Source organism: Aquarana catesbeiana, linkage group LG10 (assembly GCF_042186555.1).
Source record: "Aquarana catesbeiana isolate 2022-GZ linkage group LG10, ASM4218655v1, whole genome shotgun sequence".
Lineage (NCBI taxonomy): Eukaryota > Metazoa > Chordata > Amphibia > Anura > Ranidae > Aquarana > Aquarana catesbeiana.
In genome coordinates, this window is record NC_133333.1 from 142,766,775 (window position 1) to 142,793,706 (window position 26,932).

The window sequence follows — 26,932 nt, forward strand, 5'->3', positions numbered from 1 at the left end:
ATCAGTCAGACCAAAGGTATCCGTCCACTCAGCCAACCCAGGGCAGTGATGTCCCGCAGGAGTTAGTCTATCAAAGTCCGGGTTAGGGACCAGATTAAAATCACCCAATATAACATTATTGTCCGATGCAAAGTCAGCTATCTTGCTAGTGATCTGATTGAGCACCATCAAGGAGGCCGGAGGAGGCAGATATAAGCCCACAATGGTCCACGTTAGAGTGTATATTTTAGCGTGAATAATTACATACCGACCATCAGGGTCCAGGGCCAAATCCAAGAGCCAAAATGGAAGTGACTTCAATACCAGTATAGTAACACCTCTAGAAAATGAGGAGTGCGTGGAGTGGTAGTGGTGTCCCACCCATGTTTTTTTAAGGGCCAGAACCCTGCGTCCTGTTAGGTGTGTCTCCTGGAGTACACATATATGTGGGTTATAGGTTTTAATGAATTGGAACACCAGGGAACGCTTGACCGGGGAGTTCAGTCCCCTGGTGTTCCAGGAGATGATGTTAAGGGAGGACATGACCACTAGGAATAAGGAGAGTGTTAGGATCAATAGAATTCACGGCTCCCGGACTGAACCTCGTCCCCCGAAGTGGACACATTTGTAAACAGTGCAATGCTGATGAGTCAATTTTTTTTGTACAAATATCAAACAAAAACAAAACCAAATTAACGACAGATAACGGATACCAAAATCTAAAGTAGATGAAATTAGCCCCATTAGAGGAACTTTGTCCCACCCCCCACCCCACCCAACCCCCCAGAACTGAGGCGGGTTTCAATCCCTAACTTATACAGCTCGCCGGCTGCAACAGGGGGTCCGTGGAAGAGGCAAACCCAGGGCAGTGATGTCCCGCAGGAGTTAGTCTATCAAAGTCCGGGTTAGGGACCAGATTAAAATCACCCAATATAACATTATTGTCCGATGCAAAGTCAGCTATCTTGCTAGTGATCTGATTGAGCACCAGCAAGGAGGCCGGAGGGGGCAGATATAAGCCCACAATAGTCCACGTTAGAGTGTATATTTTAGCGTGAATAATTACATACCGACTATCAGGGTCCAGGGCCAAATCCAAGAGCCGAAATGGAAGTGACTTCAATACCAGTACAGTAACACCTCTAGAAAATGAGGAGTGCGTGGAGTGGTAGTGGTGTCCCACCCATGTTTTTTTAAGGGCCAGAACCCTGCGTCCTGTTAGGTGTGTCTCCTGGAGTACACATATATGTGGGTTATAGGTTTTAATAAATTGGAACACCAGGGACGCTTGACCGGGGAGTTCAGTCCCCTGGTGTTCCAGGAGATGATGTTAAGGGAGGACATGACCACTAGGAATAAGGAGAGTGTTAGGATCAATAGAATTCACGGCTCCCGGACTGGACCCCGCCCCCCGAAGTGGACACATCTGTAAACAGTGCAATGCTGATGAGTCAATTTTTTTTGTACAAATATCAAACAAAAACAAAACCAAATTAACAACAGATAACGGATACCAAAATCTAAAGGAGATGAAACTAGCCCCATTAGGGGAACTTTCCCCACCCCCCACCCCACCCAACCCCCCAGAACTGAGGCGGGTTTCAATCCCTAACTTATACAGCTCGCCGGCTGCAACAGGGGGTCCGTGGAAGAGGCAAACTCACCCCCCCGAGACTTCACACGGGGGAAGTAGTAGTTCAAGCGTCTTATGTACGTGAGATCTCCGCTTGTGATACAGCAGGCTGTGGGGGCTTAAAAAGTCAAACGAAGTGAAGTAGCCATAATGCGACCCCACAGTAAATTCGATCCATCTTTTGGGTGGAGATACCGAACCGGAAGTCCAGCATTCCTCAAGGAAACAAGCATATGTAGAAGAAGGTTTATACTTCAACGATCTCCTGACCAAGTTCTTTGGCAGGGGCACTATCTTAGAATTTCCCTGGTAGGGATCATCCCCCCACCAGTCCGCACACACCATGGATTGAACTGGGCATAACTTGTGCAACATAATAAGTCATCCATGTGGAAGTTCGTGTGATAACGGAGACCTGAGCCCAGGTTATGGTGAGTAAACAACAAAAGGGGGTCACACAGCATATACCAGGTAGATAATCAGCGAATCTGTGGTAGCGAGTCAAGCCAGGCAGAAGCCTCTCTCGGGGTGGTAAAGAAGCGGGTTGTCTCGCCGTCCTGGACTCTCAGACGGGCAGGGAAGAGCACACTGTAGCAAATGCTGCATGATCGTAGTGCCGCTTTGACTTGGTCAAAAGATTTCCTGAGCTTCTGGGTCTCTACAGAATAGTCGGGGAAGATCATCAACTTCGTGTTCTGGAATCTGAGTTCCCCTACGTTTCTAGAGGCACGGAGGACTTTGTCTCTATCTCTGAAATTTAGGATACGGATGATGAAGGTGCGAGGGGGGGATCCAGGAGGCCCCGCCTTAGGCGGGATGCGGTGTGCCCTCTCCACCGTGAAGTAAGGTGACCAGCGGGCCTCGGGTAAGAGATCATGAAGCAGACCCTCTATAAAGGAGGTAGGGTCGCTTCCCTCCGCCCCCTCCGGTAATCCGACAATGCAAAGATTATTACGCCGGTTTCTGTTCTCCGCATCCTCGCCTCTGTATTCAAAGGCCTTCACTTTGGTTTGAAGCGTACAGAGTGATGCTCCATGTTCCGCAATGGTATCTTCAGTGGTACTCAGTCTCTGCTCCGTCTCAGTGACTCGCGATCGGATTTTATCAATATCTTGGCGAATTAGACCCATATGCAGCTGGACTGCTTCAATCTTTGTTGTTAGCGTGGATTGGCAAGTAGCAATGGCCGCCATAACATCCGTCAGCCAGGTTGGCCGAGAGTCATCCGACTCCATAGTAATTGTCTGCGGAGCCCTTTGGGTGCTGCGTGTATGGAGGGCCTCCAGGGGGGGGCAGCTGAGCGTCAGAGGGGAGTCTGATTGTGGTGGGAAGGTTAACTTTTTACCCCCCTTTGTTATATTTTGCGCTGGAGTTCCTGCGCCTCATTCAGGTAACAGTGGCCCAGATCTGGGCGATTATCAACAGCTGGGTGTGGGAACCTGTTCGCAAAGTGAAGGGTATTCAGGCAGTAAATAGGGCAAAGTGAATGTCCCCTTTAATAGTTCTCCCCCTCACCTGCAAATGTATGATGCAGAAGCAGACTAGTTCAGGCCTACACTGAGCCACAAGGATTTTCATCCCATCCACCTCTCTGCACAGCCTGGGTGGGAGGGATGTGGGCGCTCTAGGATCTGCTCCTGCTATCAGGCAGTCCTCCTCAGCTGTCCCAGGGTCTCCTCTACCAGAATAGGAGGATCCGGCGATCCTCCAGTCACACTGACAGGCTGGAGCTCCAGGAGAGGCAGCGGCCACGGCCTAGTAAAACATGGGGAGGGGAGAGGCAGCAGGGCCAGATCACAGGGTTTCTACCATTGAGAAGCAGCTCACCCTCCTCCATCCAGAGTCTGCGGCATCCGATGAAGCTCGGGAGTGGGTCCGATCACGGCAGAGGCCTCCGGTCCAACCGCTCACAGCACCATCTTGGCCACGCCCCCCGACTCCAGATATCTTGCCTCCACTCAGACTCCGACTCAGGCTTCCTCTCTTCAGTAGCTCTCGTCTGAGCCCAACTGGGACTCAGATATCTCCAAAAAGGCTCCCCTGACTTCTCCTCTGTCTCTCTCTCTTCCCCCGGGGCAGAGCCCCCAGCACAGGTTTCACTCCCAATAGCTGGACCCTGCTCCTAAACTGCCAGGTTTAGAATATTTATGGGATGCTTCCCCGCCTTCTGGGCCCACCTCCCCAGCGACTGATGGAAGTCCCCTGAAGATTCAGGCTGTGGCCCATGTCTCCCCCATCAAATATGTTCTGGAAACCTCCAATGAGTTCCAGAATGCAGGGGAAGGTAAAAAAGCAACATCCTGTGCCGCACTGCACAGTTTCCTAACCAATTAACCCCTGCTTCTCTGCCTACACAGGAGCTTTGTAAATTTACCCAACAACTAGCAAAATAGGAGGGTGCTACATATGCAAGAACCCATAACTGTGTAGGCAGATTCTTACGAATGTTTGTATAATAGGACACATTATGTTTTAGGGCTACCAGATGGCTCTAGAACAGTGGTTCTCAACCTGGCGGTTGAATGACCATTTTCCAGGAGTCACCGAATCCTGGGCTGTTCCTGAAGCCTGCACTGCTCTCCCAGCTTTTAGCAGTCACCCAGAAGGGCTGTCCCTGGAGCCTGTGGCTGCCCAGCTGGGCTGTTCCTGGAGCCCGTGGCCACCCACTCAGCCTCTTCACAGCCGTCCATTCAATTCACAGCACCAACAGGCTGGGGGGCAGAGACTAGAGGTCAGCTGACTGGTGAGGAATGTGAAGTGGGAGGGGCTGAAGGAGACCCTATCTCCTGATTTCGGCATAGGTGTCACTGCTGTAAGACACCACAAAGTCGAAGACACAGGGAATAACACTACCTGTGATTATAGTTTCCATTAAAAGTCCCTAATACAATTCTCAGATCTGCAGATGACTTTGATCAAGAGCACCTAAGTTGGCTGATCAGAACTCCCCCCCAGCACTGCCACTGATCCCACCCCCCACCAGCACTGCCACACATCCCAACTCCCCACCAGCACTGCCACTTATCCCATACCCCCCACCCCCCCACCAAGGAGTAAGAGAAGGAAATAAAAATAGAGAATACATGGAAGGGAGAGGAAAAGAGGGGGAGGAACAAAGAGAGAGAGAGAGAAAGAATAAGAGAAAGAACAAAAAAGACGGCGAGAGAGGGATGGGGGAAAAAACAAGAAATTGGGATAGAGAGAGAGAAAAGGGAAAGAAAGGAGAACAAAAAGAAAGAGTGGTACATCCTAAGTGGAAGGGACTCAGGGAGCGCTAAATATCCGTGGGTTAGGGGCACAAATTACTTGTCTTGCCTTGGGTGCTGAGAACCCACACTACGAAAATAATTTTACTGTTAGGGGTCCCCCCAACTTGAGAAATTTTATCAAGGGGTCACGGCACTAGTAAGGTTGAGAACCACTGCTCTAGAAAATAAAGGAGAATATGTTGAGGCACCTGAAGATCAGAATGAAGAAAATGACATGCATAGCTAATGCATAAAAGTTTCAGCAGCTGAAAGATATTTTATATAACGTTGCTTTTAAATAATGTAGCTTACACTTTTATCCTAAATAAAACCCTATCACTAAGACTAATATTTATAAGCACAGTGTATAAATCCAAGATGATTACTGAGATTTGCTTATACAAAAAGAAAAGTAATGTATAATTAAGCAGCAAGCTTCAAAGAATCAAGCCTTCAAAAGACAGGATACAAAGCTAACTGCAATAAAACGGATGTGTAACAATTAGAGCATGGCCAATTAGAGCAAAGCCAAAAGTTAAGCCTTTCGTCTTTGACATGCTAGTGAGCAAATTGGGTGTTGCACTCAGTTTTTCCACAAAATAAGTAAATTCATGCAAATCATGTATTATTCAGATTCATGTCAGAGACATCATTATGGGAATATGAGAGCAGTAACTTTTCATACTTATCACTTGCAAATATGGAATGCATTCTTTATCTATCTTCGATTACCTTTGAGGGAAATATATTATACTTTCATTTAAGCGCAGCTAGGGCTGGCCAGTACAGAAAGGTGCTTGAAGCTATTGCTACAGTTATAAATCATTCTAACCAAGTACTGCATGCTGCTGTAAAGAAAAGTTATAAAGGGTCTATGTCAGATTGTGTCATTGTCGGTACTGCTTCTACAGTTGTATTTGACTGCAGTGAAATTGAATGAAGGAAAGGATAGTGTGGCCATTGACTATTCTGCCCATCTTGGCTTAGGCCTAGGCAGTACTAAGGTCTGCTCCTGTGGTCTTGGCCTGCAGCCATTGCCAGCTTTGCCAAAGTTACAGTTACATAGTTACATATACCTGTAGTTACATAGTTAGTCTGGTTAAAAAAGACACATCCATCCAGTTCAACCAATAAAAGGGAAAAAAATTATACAATCCTATATATATAATCCTATACCCACAGTTGATCCAGAGAAAGGCAAAAAAAAACCCAAAAAACAATAAAGCATGATCCAATTTGCCCCAGCAGGAGAAAAAAATCCTTCCTGATTCCCCAAGAGGCAATCAGATGTTTCCTGAATCAACTTTACCTAGAAATATTAGTATCCAGTTATATTATGTGTAACTAGGAAAGAATCCAGGTCTTTCTTAAAGCGGAGTTCCACCCACTTTTCTATCTCCCCACCATCCGCTTCAGACCAGACCATACTAACTGCAATGGACAATTTACTTCTTTTTTCCCCCAGTGCTTATCTTGTTTATAAGGCATTCTTTAGCACTTCCTGTCTCTCCCATGTGTTTCATAATTCCCAGGAGTCAATGGGCATCGCGGCCTCTCATCATCGCGAGATCCCCAAACATACTGCTTATCTTGGTTGCCATAACAATGGGGCGGGCACTTCCTACGACACCACCCATTGTGATGGCAACCAGAGAAGTTTCCTGCGCTACGAGGTGTGCATTATGTGCATGCACCACCTCTTGAGGTAGTCTATTCCACATTTTCACAGCTCTTACTGTGAAGAAGCCCTTCCATATTTGGAGATGAAGTTTAATGAGTGGATGGCACAAAACCTTCTGCCTTGCAAAAGACTGCCTACCCCTGAATTATTGTGTATTCTCCTCCCCAACGCTGCCATTGTTTAGTTAAAAAGTGCTAACTGCAGTGTTTGTTGTTTGTGCGACTGTTGCCTCACCTTTTGCCAAATTGTATCACAATTTATGAACAAGTGCACACTTCATAAGTCACAATATGTGGCTCTGATAACAGCTGTGAGTTATTGCACTACAGTTAGCCTGCACAATACTGTAGGAGGCATGTACTAAACCTTGGCTCTTTAAAGCACGTCGAAACACAAAAACAACAATTTAATATACTTCAGCTTACCCATCTTTAAAGTGGTTGTATACTTGAAACATGAAATATGAACAAATCACATCTTTCTATACTGTGTACTTGTCTCTATCCAAAGCACTGAGTGTGATTTCTTTCTTCATTAATTCACTAATGACAGTTTTTCCTGACTCCAAGAGATAAAAAAAGGCACAGAAACGAGATCTCCAGAACACAGCCTGTGATTGACAGCCACAGCTGTGCATGTTCCTGTGCGAAAATGTGTAAAATGTGTGTTTTGGAAAGCTATAGAGAAGAGAAGGCTACTGATAAACAGGTACAGCTTATGTAGGAAGATTTGTTTAATATCTGTGTAAGAGTTTGCAACCACTTTAAAGTTGGTGACTGCATGAGTTTGGCTCACTTAGGCTTTTTTCCCTTTACTTTTACCTGGTGATCTGGCCAGTAACACATTTACTGTCTTGGGGTGGCTCTACTTGAAGGAGCAATAGTACCACCCTTGGACAACCTGCGGGAAGGTAGTGTAACATGTACTAAAACATTAATGCCCTGTACACATGACCGGTTTTCCCAAATAAACTCTGAAGGTTTTTCCGAAGGAGTTCCAACGGAATTCCACTCAAGCTGTCTTGCATGCACACGGTCACACCAAATTCCGACCGTCCAGAACGGGGTGACGAACAACACGTACGACGGGACTAGAAAACGGAAGTTCAATAGCCAGTAGGCAATAGCTTTTGTCTCGTACTTGCTTCAGAGCTTGCGTCGTTTTTGGTACATCGGAACAGCCTACAGACGAGCGGTTTTCCCGATAGGAATTGGTTCCGTCTGAAAAATTTAGAACATGTTCTTTTTCTAGTTCCGTCAGAATTTTCGACGTAAGAAGTCTGATGGGGCATACACACCATCGGAATATACGATGAAAAGCTCCCGTCTGACTTTTTCTGTCAGACATTCCACACGGCATTAGATGGACTTAGCTAAAAATTAAAGCAGAACCCCAACAACAGCTTTAGCACAAATGACAATACTTTTCCAAAACCTTTCTCCAAGCGTACTATCTCCTAGTGCTGTGCAGCTTTCAAAATCCTAGTAAAAGGGGACTTTTGTAACCCCCAAAACTATGCTATACCAACTGGGTCATTTCAAATAAGGACTATACAGTTTAGATTTTTGGATTACTACAATAGTTAACAGCCAAAAGATTACCATCACAGTTTTAGTTGCCACAATCAAATCTTTTTATAAAGTATACTGAATAGTATATGGTTTGTAATATGTTATAGTCTTGATATACCTGGGATAGGCAGGCAGAATTTGAATGTTTTAGCTAGGGATGAATGAAGAGTGTAGGATTATGATCCAGTGATTGAATAGCCAAAGTCAAGGGAAGGGGCAGAATAAGAACACTGGTGTTCAATGACACAGAATCCAGCAGAAAGCTAATTCTCTCTCTGATGCCGCTTACACATGACAGGTCTTTCCGTCAGAATAAACTCTGAAGAACTTTCCGATGGAGTTCCGACGGAGTTCCGCTGAAACTGTCTTGCCTACACATGATCACACCAAAGTCCGACTGTCTAGAACGTGGTGACGTACAACACGTACAACGGGACTAGAAAAAGGAAGTTCAATAGCGAGTAGCCAATAGTTGCCATCTCGTACTTGTTTCAGAGCATGCATCATTTTTGGTCTATCGGAACAGCATACAGATAAGCGGTTTTCCACCTCTCTGTATGGATTGTTATGCATCTTATGTGCATTTCCATCACACGTTTTCATGTGTGTTTAGGTGCAGTTTTATGCATTCTTTGCTACCTTGTTTATTTGTAAAGACGAGGTTGCAATAGAAAGTTAGTTACTTTGACCTGAAAACACAATACAATGCAAATTATATGCATTTTCATGCACTGACATTGCCATCAACAGTGCCTAAAATGTGTGTTAATACACAAAAAAAATGACTTGCACTTTTGTGGCACATGCATGACAATCCACACTCACATGTGAACTAGCACCAATAAAAACAATAGCAAAGGAGTGTGCATGCGTTTATGTGCTTGTTTAATCGCAAAGATGTGTTGGGGAGCTATAAGTTACATAGTTACATAGTAGGTGAGGTCGAAAAAAGACAAGTCCATCAAGTCCAACCTATGTGTGTGATTATATGTCAGTATTACCTTGTATATCCCTGTATGTTGTGGTCGTTCAGGTGCTTATCTAATAGTTTCTTGAAACTATCGATGCTCCCCTCTGAGACCACCGCCTGTGGAAGGGAATTCCACATACTGGCCGCTCTTACAGTAAAGAACCCTCTACGCCGTTTAAGGTTAAACCTCTTTTCTTCTAATTTTAATGATTGGCCACGAGTCTTGTTAAACTCCCTTCCGCAAAAAAGTTGTATCCCTATTGTGGGGGTCACCAGTACGGTATTTGTAAATTGAAATCATATCCCCTCTCAAGCATTTCTTCTCCAGAGAGAATAAGTTCAGTGCTCATAACTAATATCCTCCAGACCCTTTATTCACTTTGTTGCCCTTCTTTGTACTCGCTCCATTTCCAGTACATCCTTCCTGAGGACTGGTCCCCAGAACTGGACAGCATACTCTAGGTGCGGCCGGACCAGAGTCTTGTAGAGTGGGAGAATTATTGTTTTATCTCTGGAATTAATCCTCTTTTTAATACATGCCAACATTCTGTTTGCTTTGTTAGCAGCAGCTTGGCATTGCATGCCATTGCTGAGCCTATCATCTACTAGGACCCCCATGTAATTTTCCATCCTAGATTCCCCAGAGCTTCTCCCGCCAGTGTATAGATCGCATTCATATTTTTGCCGCCCAAATGCATTATTTTACATTTTTCTACATTGAACCTCATTTGCCATGTAGTTGCCCACCCCATTCATTTGTTCAGATATTTGTGCAAGGTTTCCACATCCTGCGGAGAAGTTATTGCCCTGCTTAGCTTAGTATCGTCTGCAAATACAGAGATTGAACTGTTTAACCCATCCTCCAGGTCGTTTATGAACAAATTAAATAGGATTGGTCCCAGCACAGAACCCTGGGGGACCCCACTACCCACCCCTGACCATTCGAGTACTCCCCATTTATCACCGCCCTCCGAACTCACCCTTGTAGCCAGTTTTCAATCCATGTACTCACCCTATGGTCCATGCCAACGGACCTTATTTTGTACAGTAAACGTTTATTGGGAACTGTGTCAAATGCCTTCCTTTCTCTAGATGGAAACTCACCTCCTCATAGAAGGTTAATAGATTGGTTTGGCAAGAACAATTCTTCATGAATCCATGCTGATTACTGCTAATGATACCATTCTCATAACTAAAAATAGGATTTTTATAACAGCTTACCTGTAAAATCTTTTTCTTGGAGTGCATCACGGGACACAGAGCCACAGTAATTACTGTATGGGTTATATAGGCACCTTTAGGTGATGGACACTGGCACACCCTAGACAGGAAGTTTAACTCCCTATATAACCCCTCCCCTTACTGGGAGTACCTCAGTCTTGTAGCAAAGCAACACACTTATAATCAGAAAGAGGGGAGGGACCTCTGTGTCCCGTGATGTACTCCAAGAAAAGGATTTTACAGGTAAGCTGTTTTAAAAATCATATTTTCTTTATTGTACATCACAGGACACAGAGCCAAAGTAATTACTGTATGGGATGTCCCAGAGCAATGCTATCTAAGGGGAGGGAGACACAAACAAAAGTAGGGTGCAATCAGACCTGAGGACCTGTACTGCTGCCTGCAGCACACTGTGCCCAAAGGAGATATCCTCATGTTTTCTTACATCCACCTGATAGAATCTGGTGAATGTATGGACTGAAGACCAAGTTGTGGCCTTGCAGATTTGAGCCATGGAGGCTTGGTGATGCACTGCCCACAAAGTACTAACAGCCCTGGTGGAGTGCACTTTGACTTGGAAAGGTGGAACTTTCCTCTTCAAACCATAAGCTTGAATAATTACTTGCCAAATCCATTTAGCAATAGTAGATTTCGACACTGCCTGTCCTTTCCTAGGACCTTCAGGCAGCACAAACAAAGCATCAGTTTTCCGAATCTAAGCCGTCGCCTTCAAACTGATTTTGACTGCTCTCACTACATCCAGAGAATGTAGTGACTTTTCTTCTGTAGAACAGGGTTCTGGAAAAAATGAAGGTAGAACAATATCCTGGTTTAGATGAAAACCTGAAACCACCTTCAGCAAAAAACTAGGATGAGGACGCAATACTACTCTATCCTTGTGAATGATTAAATATGGCTCTTTCCAAGAAAGAGCAGCCAATTCTGATACCCTTCTTGCAGAAGATATGGCTACCAGAAAAACTAGCTCCCTTGTCAACAGGACCAAAGGAATATGTTGTATCGGCTCAAAAGGCTGTTTCTGTAATGTCGACAGAACTAAATTCAAGTCCCAAGGGTTCAGGGGTGCTCTAACCAGTGGATTAAGGCGTGTTACCCCCTGTATAAAGCTTTGGACCAAAGAATGTGATGTAAGTGGTCATTGAAACAAAATCAATAAGGCCGGACCTGGCCTTTGATGATACTCAAGGCCAGCTTCATCTCTAACCCCATTTGCAGAAAGGCAAGGATTCTACCTATGCCATACTTTCTAGAATGCCAACCCTTGGATTCACACCAGGAAACATATGCCTTCCAGATTCTATAATAAATGACTCTGGAAGCTTGCATTAATCAAGGTAGATATCACTGAGCCTGAAAGCCCACAATTCCTAAGAATGTGGGTTTCAATAACCAAACCGTTAAATTTAGCGTTTGTAAGGTACGGTGGAATACTGGTCCTTGTGATAGCAGGTCTGAACGTGGTGGTAGGGTCCATTGGGCCCCTATGGCCATTTTTACGATCTCTGCATACCAAGATCTTCTGGGCCACGCTGGGGTCACAAGAACTACCGACTTCCTTTCCTGTTTGATCCTGCAAAGAAGTCGGGGTAGCAGCAGAATAGGGAATGCATAAATCAGTGAGAACTGATCCCACGTCACCAATGCAACTGTTCCGTATGCGAGTGGATCCCTTGTTCTTGACACAAAGTTGTCGACTTAGTTGTTGAACCTGGACGCAAACAGATCTACGTTCAGGATCCCCCATCTTTGGCATATAGTCCAGAAGATGTCAGGGTGAAGAGACCATTCCCCTGGAAACAACTGCTGGCGACTTAGAACGTCCGCCTGTCAATTCTCTACCCCTCTAATGAAGATTGCCGATATGCACGGCACATGCTTTTCTACCCAGGCTAGGATATGGTTTACCTCTCCCTGGGCTGTAGGACTTCTGGTGCCCCCTTGGTGATTGATATAAGCCACTGCTGTGACATTGTTGGATTGGATCCTGACAGGACAATTCCGCAACCTGAATGTCCAGGCCTTTAGGGCTAGGTATGCTGCCCGAATCTCTAGAATGTTGATGGGCAAGGTCCTTTCAGTTCTGGACCATTTCCCTTGGACAGTTGTCTCTTCCAGGACTGCTCCCCAACCTGAAAGGCTGGCATTTGTTGTTACCACCTTCCAGGTAACTGGTAAAAAGGATTTCCCCTTCCGCAGATTCTCGGGTATCAACCACCAACTGAGGCTCTGGTGCACTTTTGGCGACAAACGCATCGGAAAATCTAGCGCCTGGACCTTCTTGTTCCAGGCAGACAGGATACTGTTTTGCAGCAGTCTCAAATGAAACCGAGCATAGGGAACCGCTTTGAATGAAGCCACCATCTTTCCCAACAATCTCATGCAAAGCCGAATAGAAGGATCCTTCTTCGCCCTGACCATCTGAACCAGCTCCTTTATGGTGCTGATCTTTGCCTGGGGTAAAAACACCCTCTTCTGGGTTGTATCTATAGCCAGACCCAAGTACCCTAGTCTTCTTACTGGCTTTAAAGAAGATTTCTCTAGGTTTATCTATCAAGAGCAGGCCATCTAGGTAAGTTATAATCGTTATACCTTGGGCCCTTAATCTGGCCAGAGGAGGGGCCAGGACCTTTGTAAACACCTGAGGTGCAGTAACTAGACCAAAAGGCAGAGCTACAAACTGAAAATGAAGGTTTTCCACTTCAAAACGCAGATATTTCTGAGCGGGGAAGATAGGTACATGCAGGTATGCATCCTTGATGTCGATTGATGTCAGAAGTTCTCCTCCTTGTAGGATGGAGACTACTGATCGAATTGATTCCATACGAAAAGAGCAAATTTTCAGGAACCAATTTAGATCTTTGAGATCTAGAATGAGTCTGACATCTCCATTTGGTTTTGGAACCGTGAAAAGGTTTGAATAAAACCCCAACCCCTGCTCTTCCATGGGGACCACCATGATCACTTTTTGCGATGCTTAAAGGAGACTTCTTTTTCTCTGGATCTTTGGGAACATTTGACCCGAGGAAACGAGGAGACGGGAATTCTTTGAACTCTAGTTTGTAACCTAGAGCTATTGTGGAGACAACCCATCTGTCTTGAACATCCTCCTGCCAGACCCTTGAGAACTGTAGCAGTCTTCCCCCCACTCAAGCAATCAGGGGCGCCCCTTCTTAAAGAGGCTTAAGCGTTCTGTCTTATAGGTTTCCTCCCCCAGGACTTCTTTTGTCCCTGGGGTTGACTCTGAGGTTTACCTCTTAAACCTGACGGTGGAGGCCGTCGAGACTGTCTGGAGGCTGATGCCCCCGGCACTGGAGAAACAGCCCGTTTACATGAGGGACATTTACTTCTTTTCTTAACTGGCAAAAGGGTACTTTTCCCACTTGATATCTTTTGGATATATTTGTCCAAATCATCCCCAAACAGCCTTTCACCGCGGAAAGGAAACCCAGCCAGGAGCTTTTTGCATGGCGCTTCGGCTGACCAATTTTTCAACCATAGGATTCTACGCATATGCACCAACCCAAGCGTAAGGCGAGAGGTCTGAAGATTAGAATCTCTGACTGCATCAATTGCAAAACACAAAGCCGCTGGCAGCTCGGCTAAATCCTGGGCCTGCTGTTCCGGGAAAACCTTGAGCACCTGTTTCATTTGGTCTCTCAAGGATTAACACACCCCAATTGCCACCACTGCAGGTTGAGCTACTGAGCCTGCCAAAGAAAAAATGTTTTTTTAACAGGAATTCCAACTTGTTTTTGGTTGGATCCCTAAGCATTTGAGCATTGTCGACAGGACAAGTCAAACTTTTATTTACAGAGGATATAGCAGCGTCAATTGCTGGTATACCCCACATCTTTATAAAATTTTCCTCCATAGAATAAAGTGTTGAAAACTTTTTAGGAGGGAAAAAGTGCTTATCTGGGTGATCCCACTCAGAATACATAAGCCTTTCCAGCAATAAATGGACAGGAAAGGCACGCAAAGCTTGAGGAGGCTTTAGTGAACCCAAATGAGAAGTGGGTTTTTCAACCGACTCAGTTAAGGGTAGCTTAAATGTTGAGTGGACCATTTCAGTAAGAGATTGCACCAGCAATTTCTCAGCCTGTGAAGCTGAAGAAGGTCCTTCCCCACTTGATCCCTCAGAAGAGGAGTCATCAGTCTCTTAACGGTCCCCTGAGGGAGAATCATCTTCCCTCCCCCACTCTTCCTCTGTTTGAGGGTCCTGGGAGGCAGAAGGGGACCTAATGCATTTTCTTCCACTCTGTGAAGATGCAATTAAAGCCGCTAATCTTTCCTCCAATCCAATCATGGCTGAGGAGAAAACCTCCTCAGTAATATATACACGGGCTGAAATGCAGTTGCAACCCCTGACAACCCCGATGACAACTAGCTTCCCTAGGCCTTTCGGGGGGGATGACATTGCAGAGGGAGGGTCCTCAGAGCCTGAAGGAGATCCCTTTGAGCCCCTGTTTTTTGGGGTATTTGTACCTCCCCTTCTGCCCATAGTGCAATGCACAAATGCAGAGGTACTACCAGAAAATGCACCCACTGATGAGCAAATAGTCCAGCAACTGCCGTTGCTATCAAGGCTCAGGCTAATACTTAAGTAAACGTGTCCTGGGAATGCCTGTGTCACCAACACTCACATGCCCTGTCTGCTCTGTGTCCCTCCATCAGCTGAATGCACCTGCAAAAGATGTACTTATAGCCTACACAGCCCCTGCGACTGCTTTCCCGCGCGAGTGGGGCTCCGATCCGACTGGATCGGCATGCAAGGGGGGCTGGAGTAGAGGAGAGGAGGAGAGCTACTGTAGAAAACCGCCATACCATGGCTTTGGTGGTGGGAGTGGCGCGGCATACCGCTGACTAACCCATGCTCCCTCGGCCCCCTTGAGAGAAGAAAAACCAGTCCAGGTGGGGGATTCTAAAAGAAAAGCCCCCCTTCCAACATCTTACCTGGGGCTTGGGCTGGAGGAAGCGTGCAGCTTGTAAAGACACAGAGCGAGACTGACAAGCATGGAATCAGGTATGTGCTCTTGACAGCCCCCGGTGGGGACTTTAGGCATGACAACATTTTACTTAAAGGGGAAAACCCAATGGAATTAGAAAATTCTTTAGGAACCTCCACTTACCTTATCCAGCTGCAGGGTTCTGTGGTAAACCAGACAGACCCAATCTTCACCACCCACGGTGGGCTCCATTTAAAAAACCTTCAGGGCTCCTTTTTATCGGGGGATCCACACCCCTGGATGCGTAAAGTACCCTGCCAGAAAATATGTCTGAAAAAACCAAGCACTGGATCCTGGGGTCTAGCTCTCTAAAAAGAGAAGCGTTACAGGCAAAAGCTCATTTCTTCCGACATGAGGCCCGGGTACCATTCAATTCGGCCTTAAACAGATACTTTGAATCGATCCAGTTGCATCGCTTGCCCCAGCAAAGGAATATTCCAGTAGAGCTCAGCACAGCACATGTTTACTTGTGAACAACACCTAAGACACTGTTGAAAAAACTGAGGTACTCCCAGTAAGGGGAGGGGTTATATAGGGAGCTAAACTTCCTGTCTAGAGTGTGCCAGTGTTCGTCACCTAAAGGTGCCTATATAACCCACGCAGTAATTACTGTGGCTCTGTGTCCTGTGATGTACGATAAAGAAATCTTGTATATCTTGTATATTCCCTCCAAGAGTTTACATACTATTGATGTTAGGCTAACTGGTCTGTACTTCCAAGGGATGCATTTTGGGCCCTTTTTAAATATTGGTGCTACATTGGCTTTTCTCCAATCAGCTGGTACCATTCCAGTCAGTAGACTGTAAAAATTAGGAACAATGGATGGTCTGGAAATTACTTGACTGAGTTCCCTAAGTACTCTCGGGTGCAAGCCATCCGGTCCCGGTGATTTATTAATGTTAAGTTTCCCAAGTCTAATTTTAATTCAGTCCTCTGTTAACCATGGAGGTGTTTTCTGTGATGTGTCATGAGGATAAACACTGAAGTTTTGGTTACTGAAGCCCCCCGATTCCCTCGTGAAGCTAACATCAGACATTTTTTTCATGTTAAAGCACAACTCTTTTTTCCCCATGCAGTGGGGTTGTGCCCGCACTGTATGGGCTATCTGGTGGTTTTGTCCAGCAAAGAAAGAATATATTCACCAAATCCTTCAGTCCTCTGGAAAACAGAGCTCCCGCAAGTCCAGTGGTGGACTGTTCCTGCCTTCCTCATGTCCACAGCCGGTCGGCGTGATGACGTCAGGAACAGTCCACTGCACAAGACTGCTAATGTGAGCAAGAGCGACAGGGACTAGTCTTGTGCTCGGAGGATTGGCGGATTAGGTAAGTACATCTCCGCTCTCCTCACCCCTAGACAAAAATGAGCAGTTAACCCATTCCATGCAAACATAGCTCCACTGCATGGGAGGGGAAAAAACCTGGAATTTTTCTTCAAGTGAATGCATGCTAAGCAATGTGTAAGACCTACAGATATGTATTTTCTCTCATAGAGATCACTGTATTCCTTTTGACAATGTCTTCATCTGTCCTTGCTCTATAGAAGGACAAAGACATCTTTGTTTAGACATAATTCAGGTCAGCATCTAATTCCTTGATTGAGCTGTTAGCGAGGAGATGACACAAACATAGATATCCTGGTTGCTGAGCTGCATTTTGATCACTGGGGATTGGAGGCTGAATAAATGCTTCCTCTTGCCTACAGCAAAGTCACTTGCCTGGTGATCAAGTATTGCTTTTTATTAAAGGCTGCATCAATTTTTTAAATATATTGTTGTTGTATATTGTGCAATGTCAGAAATGTATGTGTGCAGACTTGTAAAGTGAACAAGAGGTTCACTTTACCTGTAGAAAGAATAACTGAACACAAATGGGTGGAAAACAAAACAAGACTACCAACACCCGGCCCTGTAGCCTATGTTCCCAACCACCGCTCCCCCCAGGAGGATCCCTAGCACTGAAGAACAAATTTTTGCATCTTCTTACAAGATTTTGCATGATACTAATTGCTGCTCATCTCCACATAGATTCTTACCTGCACAAACACTCCATCAACAAAAACTTTCAAAAATACAGATGTATGCAGCATTTTATTGTGGATCCCTATAGTATTGATGGACTTACCAGCTACAAAGCACACCCTCCAGAGGCCTGCATGTAATGCCATCTTGACTTCAGTAGTTTGATTCTGAGGTAGAACGATTCCCTCTTCCACGTACAGCCAGTAATCAGTGCTAACGGCTATGCCGACGAGAAGGAGACCACACGCTCCAAAGACGCTACTGAGTAGGGTCAGTGCACGACTGCTGCAATTACTCATTCTAGGAGGCAGGGAGAAGACAGTCAATGGTGCTGTGCTGTACCTGCAGAGTAATAAAGATCACAATAGTGAAAGATGTACATAGGGAATTAGGGTGTAAATACTTATCTATTAATTGCAACATATTTAAACAAAGGAAACTTCACCAAAACTTAGAACACATGTGATCAGCTATAAAAACCACACCAAACGAAAGGCTTGAAAGTTTGGTAAGCGCTAGTTCACACCATACTGCATGGTAACACTAGACAGTAGCTGTTATTACGTGTGAAAATGTTATAAAAAAAGCCATTATAGTGCATAGGTAATTTTTTTTCTTGTTTTTTTTTTCCTACCTGTATGTTACCTTAGATTGTAAGCTCCTTGAGGGGCAGGTACTGATATGAATGTACAATATTTATGTAAAGAGCAGCATAAATTGACGGTTCTTTATACAGTGGGTATAGAAAAGAATCATACCCCTTTAAAATAATTATATTTTGTTGCTTTGCAGCCGGAAATGAAAAAATACACAGGTTTTGTTTTATCCATCTGTATTTGCTAGTGCAACTTATAACATCCAAGTGAAAGATATAACACCAACATGTCAGAAAAAAATAAACAAATTCAAAAACAGAATAACTGAGTTGGAAAAAGGATTACGCCCTTGTGTCAGTATTTTGTTGAACCACCTCTTGCTTTAATTTCAGCCTTTGGTCTGTTGGGATATGTCTCTAGTAACTTTGCACATCTAGACTTAGATAATAATATATAATATATACAATATTTACCCACTCTTCTTTGCAGAACTGCTCAAGTTCAGTTACATTTGATGGTGACCGTTTGTGGACTGCAGTCTTCAAGTCATTCCACATTTTTCAATGTACAGTAGTTTAAGTATGGGCTCTGACTAGGCCATGCAAGGACATTCATCCTTTTCTCCTTCAACCATTGTGTGGTCATTTTTGCTGTGTGCTTTGGGTTATTGTCATGTTGGAACTGGAAGGTAAACCTTCTTCCCATTGACAACTTTCTGGCGGAGGGCAGCAGATTTTCCTCTAGTTTCCTTCTATCCTGACAAGTAGGGATGAGCCGAACACCCCCCGGTTCGGTTCGCACCAGAACCCGCGAACGGACCGAAAGTTCGCACGAACGTTAGAACCCCATTGACGTCTATGGGACTCGAACGTTCGAAATCAAAAGTGCTCATTTTAAAGACTAATTTGCATGGTATTGTCCTAAAAAGGGTTTGGGGACCCGGGTCCTACCCCAGGGGACATGTATCAATGCAAAAAAAACTTTTAAAAACGGCCGTTTTTTCGGGAGCAGTGATTTTAATGATGCTTAAAGTAAAAAAAAAAAAGTGAAATATTCCTTTAAATATCGTACCTGGGGGGTGTCTATAGTATGCCTGTAAAGTGACGCGTGTTTCCCATGTTTAGAACAGTCCCTGCACCAAATGTCATTTTTAAAGGAAAAAATCTCATTTAAAACTGCTTGCGGGTTTAATGTCATGTCGGGTCATGGCAATATGGATGAAAATCAGTGAGACAAACGGCATGGGTACCCCCCAGTCCATTACCAGTCCCTTTGGGTCTTGTATGGATATTAAGGGGAACCCCGCACCCAAATTAAAATAAGGAAAGGTGTGGGGCCACCAGGCCCTATATACTCTGAACAGCAGTATACAGGCGGTGCAAACAAGACAGGGACTGTAGGTTTGTTGTTAAGTAGAATCTCTTTGTAATTTTGAACATTTTTAACGTGTTTAGCTCCAGCCAAAAAATCTTTTCTAAGCTTTTTGGAAAACATAGGGAAGGGTTATCACCCCTGTGACATTTGTTTTGCTGTCTTTCCTCCTCTTCAGAAGATTTCACCTCACTTTTTTGTCCCAATGAAAAATGTTTTTTGAAAATTTGGGTTTTTTTGTGGAACAAGGATTGGAAAGCATCAGTGGAAAGGAGAACTTGTTTTCCCATATTAACTCTTACAGGAGAGAATTTCCCTTCCTAGGGGTAGATTTCATCTCACTTCCTGTTGTCTCCTTCCGTTTGCAAGTAGGAGTCGTTTGTAAGTTAGATGTTTGAAAGTAGGGTCCTGCCCTATATACTCAGCAGAAATTTGGGCCTTAGGTGTTGCTGTGGCCACAACACTGTAAGCCCTCACAGGGCCCTGCTGTGAAATATTAGATCAAGAATTGTAATTACATGCCCCTGTTGAACAGGAGCTGAAAAATTAGGCCTTAGGCACTGGTGCTGGTGCCACAACACTGCAACCCCTCACAGACACTCTAGTTGGAACGCAGGAACGAGCCCTGCTGCAAATTATTGCTTCAAAAATTGTAATTACACGCCCCTGTTAGACAGGGGCAGAAAAATTGGGCCTTAGGCACTGGTGCTGGTGCCACAACACTGCAACCCCTCACAGACACTCTAGTTGGAACGCAGGAACGAGCCCTGCTGCAAAGTATTGCATCAAAAATTGTAATTACACGCCCCTGTTAGACAGGGGCAGAAAAATTGGGCCTTAGGCACTGGTGCTGGTGCCACAACACTGCAACAAGCTATCAGCGTGATGATTGAGGAGGAAGAGGATAATTACTCAGGGATAGTCACTCAGCATCAGCATAGGCAGTCTTTGAAGGGATCTGAGATTTCAAAAAAAATTATTCGGTTACATCAGCATCAGGTGCTTGGTAGCTGGTGGTGATCCAAGACTCATTCATTTTTATGAAGGTCAGCCGATCGACCGAGTCGGTGGACAGACGCACCCTGTGATCGGTTACCACGCCTCCAGCAGCACTGAATGTGCGTTCCGAAAGAACGCTGGATGCAGGACAGGCCAGTAGCTCAATTGCATACTGTGCAAGCTCTGGCCAGTGATCCATCCTCAAGACCCAGTAACCCAGAGGATTTTTGGTGGGAAAGGTGTCCAAGTCTGATCTTGCCCCTAGGTATTCCTGCACCATGTAAAACAGACGCTGGCGATGGTTGCTGGAACCGATCATACCTTGGGGCTGCGGACCAAAAAATTGTCTGAACGCATCGGTCAGACGGCCACCTTCTCCACCGCTCCTTCTTTGACTGACCGAAGCCTCAGCAACACGTTGTCCAGAAACAGGAGTTTGTAAACTCCCAGTCTCTGGGAACGCGTTGCACAGACCTTTCTGCAAGGCCTCCCGAAGATGTTTCATCCTCTGCTCCCTCTGCGATGGCAAGATAAGGTCCGCAACCTTACCCTTGTAACGTGGATCAAGGAGGGTTGCCAGCCAGTATTGGTCCTTCTCCTTGATACCACGAATACGAGGATCCTTACGCAGGCTTTGCAGGATCAGGGAGGCCATGCAGCGTAGGTTTGCTGAGGCATTCGGTCCGGAGTCCTCTGGGTCACTAAGAACGACATGGTCCGCAGCCACCTCCTCCCAGCCACGTACAAGTCCATGTGTTTCTTGGGACTGATCCCTTAAAGACTGCTGCTGATGCTGAGTGCCAGGCTCCACCTCCATACTGACACAATCTTCCTCCTCCTCCTCTTCCTCCTCGTCCTCTTCCTGTGTGATCGGCGGGCACGCAGGAACACTGTCTGGATAAAGGGGGCCTTGAGAGCTAAGGAAGTCCTCCTCTTCCTGCCTCTGTTCTGCCTCAAGTGCCCTGTCCATTATTCCACGCAGCGTGTGCTCCAACAGGTGGACAAGGGGGACAGTGTCACTGATGCATGCACTGTCACTGCTCACCATCCTCGTGGCCTCCTCGAATGGTGACAGGACAGTGCATGCATCCCTGATCATGGCCCACTGGCGTGGGGAAAAAAAACCAAGCTCCCCTGACCCTGTCCTGGTGCCATAGTCGCACAGGTACTCATTTATGGCCCTCTGCTGCGTGTGCAGCCGCTGCAGCATGGCCAACGTTGAGTTCCACCTGGTGGGCATGTCACAGATTAGGCGGTTCTTGGGCAGGTTAAACTCCTTTTGGAGGTCCGTCAGCCGAGCACTGGCATTATATGACCGGCGGAAATGCACACAGACTTTCCTGGCCTGCCTCAGGACATCCTGTAAGCCCGGGTACCTGCCCAAGAACCGCTGCACCACCAAGTTAAGGACGTGAGCCAAACAGGGCACATGGGTCATTTGTCCCTGTCGGAGGGCAGAGAGGAGGTTGGTGCCATTGTCGCAAACCACCATTCCTGCCTTAAGTTGGCGTGGCGTCAACCACCTCTGAACCTGCCCCTGCAGAGCTGACAGAACCTCTGCCCCAGTGTGGCTCCTGTCCCCCAAGCACACCAGCTCAAGCACCGCATGGCATCTTTTGGCCTGCGTACTTGCGTAGCCCCTTGAACGCCTACGGAGCACCGCTGGTTCCGAGGAAGAGGCCATGGAGGAAGAAGAAGAGGAGGGGGTGGAGGAGAGAGGTGTGTCACAATCAGCATTTTGGAGGCGTGGTGGCGGAACAACCTCCAACACTACTGCACCTTGTCCTGCATCCTTCCCAGCTGCCAGCAGAGTCACCCAATGCGCCGTGAAACTTAGGTAACGTCCCTGTCCATGCCTGCTGGACCATGAGTCAGCGGTAATATGCACCTTACCGCTGACCGCCCTGTCCAGCGAGGCATGGACATTGCCTTCCACATGCCGGTAGAGAGCCGGAATCGCCTTCCGTGAGAAAAAGTGGCGTTTGGGTACCTGCCACTGAGGAACCGCACATTCCACAAACTCACGGAAGGGGGCAGAGTCTACCAACTGAAAAGGCAGCAGTTGAAGTGCTAGCAATTTTGCCAAGCTAGCATTCAACCGCTGGGCATGTGGATGGCTGGGAGCAAACTTCTTTCGGCGGTGCAGCAGCTGGGGCAGGGAAATTTGCCTGGTACAATCTGACGTCGGTGTACCAAAAGCAGATTGCCCACAAGTACTTGGCTGTGACACACCTAATTCTACACCTTCATTCCTCTCACTGCAGGTCTCAGAGAGGACTGAAGGTCTAGTGGGGTTGGAAATCTCAGCTGATGAGGAGCAAGGAGAGATCCTCTTTGTTCTTTGGTGTGGGTCTTTTAGATACGCTTGCCAACGAACTGCATGGCAGGTCAACATATGTCTGGTCAAGCATGTGGTACCCAAGCGGGAGATATTTTGGCCACGCGAGATACGCTTGAGACATATGTTGCAAATAGCAGCGGTGCGATCTGATGCACTCGTCTCAAAAAAGGCCCACACCAAAGAACTTTTTGAATAACGCGCAGAGACTGCAGCGCCCTGCACATGTGGAGCTTTGGGGTGTGATGCAGTCAATGTGCTGCCCTTAGGCTGGCCCCTGGAGGGCATCCTGCCTCGTTGGTGATGTGCTGCCGCCTCCTCCTCCTCCTCCTCCTCCTCCTCCTCCTCCTCCTCCTCCTCTCTCCTATCAGGCACCCACGTTGAGTCAGTGACCTCATCATCCCCTCCCTCCTCATCACTGGAGCAAACCTGGCAGTATGCTGCAGCAGGGGGAGCATGACTGCCAGATTGCTGTCCTTCTTGGGCACCCCCTCTGTCCGCGCTCATGTTACTGCCTTCATCGAGCTCAGTATCGTCATCAGAGCCTTCCAAACGCTGGGCATCCTCCTGGAGCATGTACCCAACACTGTGGTCAAACAGTTCGAGGGAATCCTCATGAGGACATGGTGGAGCTAGGGAAGGAGTCACTGATGACATTGAGCTGAGGGAAGAGGCCGCTGCTTTGCCAGACAAAGCACCCTGGGCATGGGTGAGAGAGGATGAGGAGGATGAGGACGGCTTGGTCATCCACTCGACCAAGTCTTCCGCATGTTGCGGCTCAACATGGCCAGCTGCCGAAAAAAAGGCCAAGCGTGTCCCATGGCCACGTGCTGATGAGGATGCACCGTCTCCACGACCAGCACTAGACACAGAGCCTGCTTGCCCTCTCTTATTGGCTTGTGACTGTCTGCCTCTCCTTCTTGGCCTTCCAGACATACTAATGGCCTGTAGCTGCACTAAGCTGGGATAGAACACCTGTAATTTTCTTCAAGTAGCTTTATATACTGTAACCAGACAAGCCTGCCTGTCAGTAGGAAGATAAGAGGAACGGATCTAGCTGAACACTGTGAGCAGGACGCACTGTACTAAATGTAAATAGTCTAGCTGCCTGACCGTGGTACTAATAGGATCAAATAGAACACCTGTAATTTTCTTCAGGTAGCTTTATATACTGTAACCAGACAAGCCTGCCTGTCATTAGGAAGATAACAGGAACGGATCTAGCTGTACACTGTGAGCAGGACGCACTGTACTAAATGTAAATAGTCTAGCTGCCTGACCGTGGTACTAATAGGATCAAATAGAACACCTGTAATTTTCTTCAGGTAGCTTTATATACTGTAACCAGACAAGCCTGCCTGTCAGTAGGAAGATAACAGGAACGGATCTAGCTGTACACTGTGAGCAGGACGCACTGTACTAAATGTAAATAGTCTAGCTGCCTGACCGTGGTACTAATAGGATCAAATAGAACACCTGTAATTTTCTTCAGGTAGCTTTATATACTGTAACCAGACAAGCCTGCCTGTCAGTAGGAAGATAACAGGAACGGATCTAGCTGTACACTGTGAGCAGGACGCACTGTACTAAATGTAAATAGTCTAGCTGCCTGACCGTGGTACTAATAGGATCAAATAGAACACCTGTAATTTTCTTCAGGTAGCTTTATATACTGTAACCAGACAAGCCTGCCTGTCAGTAGGAAGATAACAGGAACGGATCTAGCTGTACACTGTGAGCAGGACGCACTGTACTAAATGTAAATAGTCTAGCTGCCTGACCGTGGTACTAATAGGATCAAATAGAACACCTGTAATTTTCTTCAGGTAGCTTTATATACTGTAACCAGACAAGCCTGCCTGTCAGTAGGAAGATAACAGGAACGGATCTAGCTGAACACTGTGAGCAGGACGCACTGTACTAAATGTAAATAGTCTAGCTGCCTGACCGTGGTACTAATAGGATCAAATAGAACACCTGTAATTTTCTTCAGGTAGCTTTATATACTGTAACCAGACAAGCCTGCCGGTCAGTAGGAATTTAACAGGAACGGATCTAGCTGAACACTGTGAGCAGGACGCACTGCATTAAATGTAAATAGTCTAGATAGAAGATAACAGGAACAGATCTAGCTAAACTGAATACAGTGTATATATATATATGCAACACCTGGGATGCATATATATACACAATACACTGTAAGTGCAGCTAACTGACTGACTGTTCTGCCTAATCTATCTAACTCAAATCAAATGACACTGTCTCTCTCTCTCTCTATCTCTCAGCACACCGGAACACACACTACACAGGGCCGCCGTGCAGGCGGCCTTATATAGTGTGGGGTGTGTACTAAATCCCCTGAGCCATAATTGGCCAAAGCCACCCTGGCTTTGGCCAATTACAGCTCTCTCTACTGACAGCGCTGTGATTGGCCAAGCATGCGGGTCATAGTGCATGCTTGGCCAATCATCAGCCAGCAATGCACTGCGATGCCGCAGTGAATTATGGGCCGTGACGCGCCACACGAATTTAGCGCGAACGGCCCATAACGTTCGCAATTCGGCGAACGATCGAACAGCCGATGTTCGAGTCGAACATGGGTTCGACTCGAACACGAAGCTCATCCCTACTGACAAGTGGCCCAGTCCCATAACAGGATATTACCACCTCCATGCTTTACTGTAAGAATGGTGTTATTTGGATGGAGAGCTGTATTGGATTTCTACCAGACATATGGTTTGGTAGATAAATAATTAAATTATAATCTCATCTGATCATAACACCCTTTGCCATGTGGAATCTTCAAGGTGTGTTTAAGGTGGTCAGGTAAGACTAAAATTGAATTGTTTGGACTCAACACCAAACAATATGTCTGGTGGAAATCCAATAAAGCTCACCATCCAAATAACACCAGAGCACTGGCATAAGCACACTGGCAACTGTGATGGCTATCACCAGAAACAGGCTTTGAATGCATCTGTTTTGGGAAAAAGTTCAATTGTTGTGTTAAGTTCTACTTTAAGTCTATCTAGACCCAAACAAAAATATTTGATATATTGCACCTTACCAGTCCTTGGAAATGGTGGCTGTATTAGTTTTCTTTTATCAGGTTTTATTTTTCTATATTTTGACCTTTTTCTATGAATAACACCTTGCATGGCTCTACTCATTTCTCTTCTCTATCGTGACAACCAGGGATACCATGTTTACCACACAGACACAAAGGTTTTTGCCTTTGTTCATATTCATTATTATTATTATTATTATACCAGATTTATATAGCACCGACAGTTTGTACAGCGCTTTACAACATTAGGGCAGACAGTACAATAACCATACAATTCAATACAGGAGGAATCTGAGGACCCTGCTTGTTAGAGCTTACAGTCTAGGAGGGAGGGTCAAGTGATACGAAGGGTAATAACTGTGGGGGATGAGCTTATGAAGAAAATAAAAGTGCAGTTGTTAGGTGGAGGCAGGGTAGGCTTCTCCAAAGAGAAAAGTTTTCAGGGATCGCCTAAAAGTAGATAGATTTGCAGATAGTCTGACAGATTGGGCAGGGTATTCCAGAGGATGGGAGAGGCTTGGGAGAAGTTCTGGAGGCGAATATGGAAGGAGGCGATGAAGGAGCTAGAGAGCAGGAGGTCTCAAAAGCAGCAAAGGTCAAAGGTCCAGAAGCAGGAGTACAGAATAGTGTCTGTTGGTTTTTGTGGTTAGTAAGTCATTTGTGAGTTTTAGAAGAGCAGTTTCTGTGGAGTGTTGAGGGTGAAATCCAGACTGAAGGGGATCAAGAAGGTTATTCTTTATGAGGTGGTCATTCAGTTGGTTGTAGACCAGGCGTTCAAGGGTGCAAGGAGATAGGGCGTAGATTGTTAAGATTGGTAGGGTCTAAGGATGGCTTTTTAAGTATGGGGGTAACCAGTGCATGTTTTAGAGCATTGGGGAAGATTCCGGAAGAGAGAGAGAGATTGAAGATGTGGGTTAGAGAGTGTATGATAGAGTGAGAGGGTGACCATAGTATTTGAGAGGGAATAGGATCCAGGGGACAGGTGGTTGGGTGGGCATTAGAAAGGAGTTTAGCAACTTTGTCTATAGTTGCAGGTTTGAATAAGGGGACTGTCAATTGTACCTGTTGACATGGGGTGTTAACTGGGGGAGATACCTGTAGGGTGAACATTTCATCACGAATTGTGTCAATCTTATTTTTGAAGTGATTAGCAATCTCCTGGGCAGTGAGTGAGTTGGTGGGGGGAGGAAGTGGAGGAAGAAATAGAGTTGAAG

General features: G+C 45.9%; 1 protein-coding gene across 3 annotated transcripts in view; it reads right to left on the bottom strand.

Annotated features, from left to right (window-relative positions):
* CACNG7 (calcium voltage-gated channel auxiliary subunit gamma 7) overlaps positions 1-26,932 on the bottom strand; it is a 276,026-nt gene that overhangs the window by 99,607 nt on the left and 149,487 nt on the right. For all 3 annotated transcript variants that reach the window (XM_073602738.1, XM_073602739.1, XM_073602740.1), the window contains one exon: positions 17,451-17,689. In XM_073602738.1, the coding sequence (XP_073458839.1) occupies positions 17,451-17,646 (196 nt within the window). In that variant the 5' untranslated portion in view covers positions 17,647-17,689. The remainder of the gene's footprint in view (positions 1-17,450; positions 17,690-26,932) is intronic.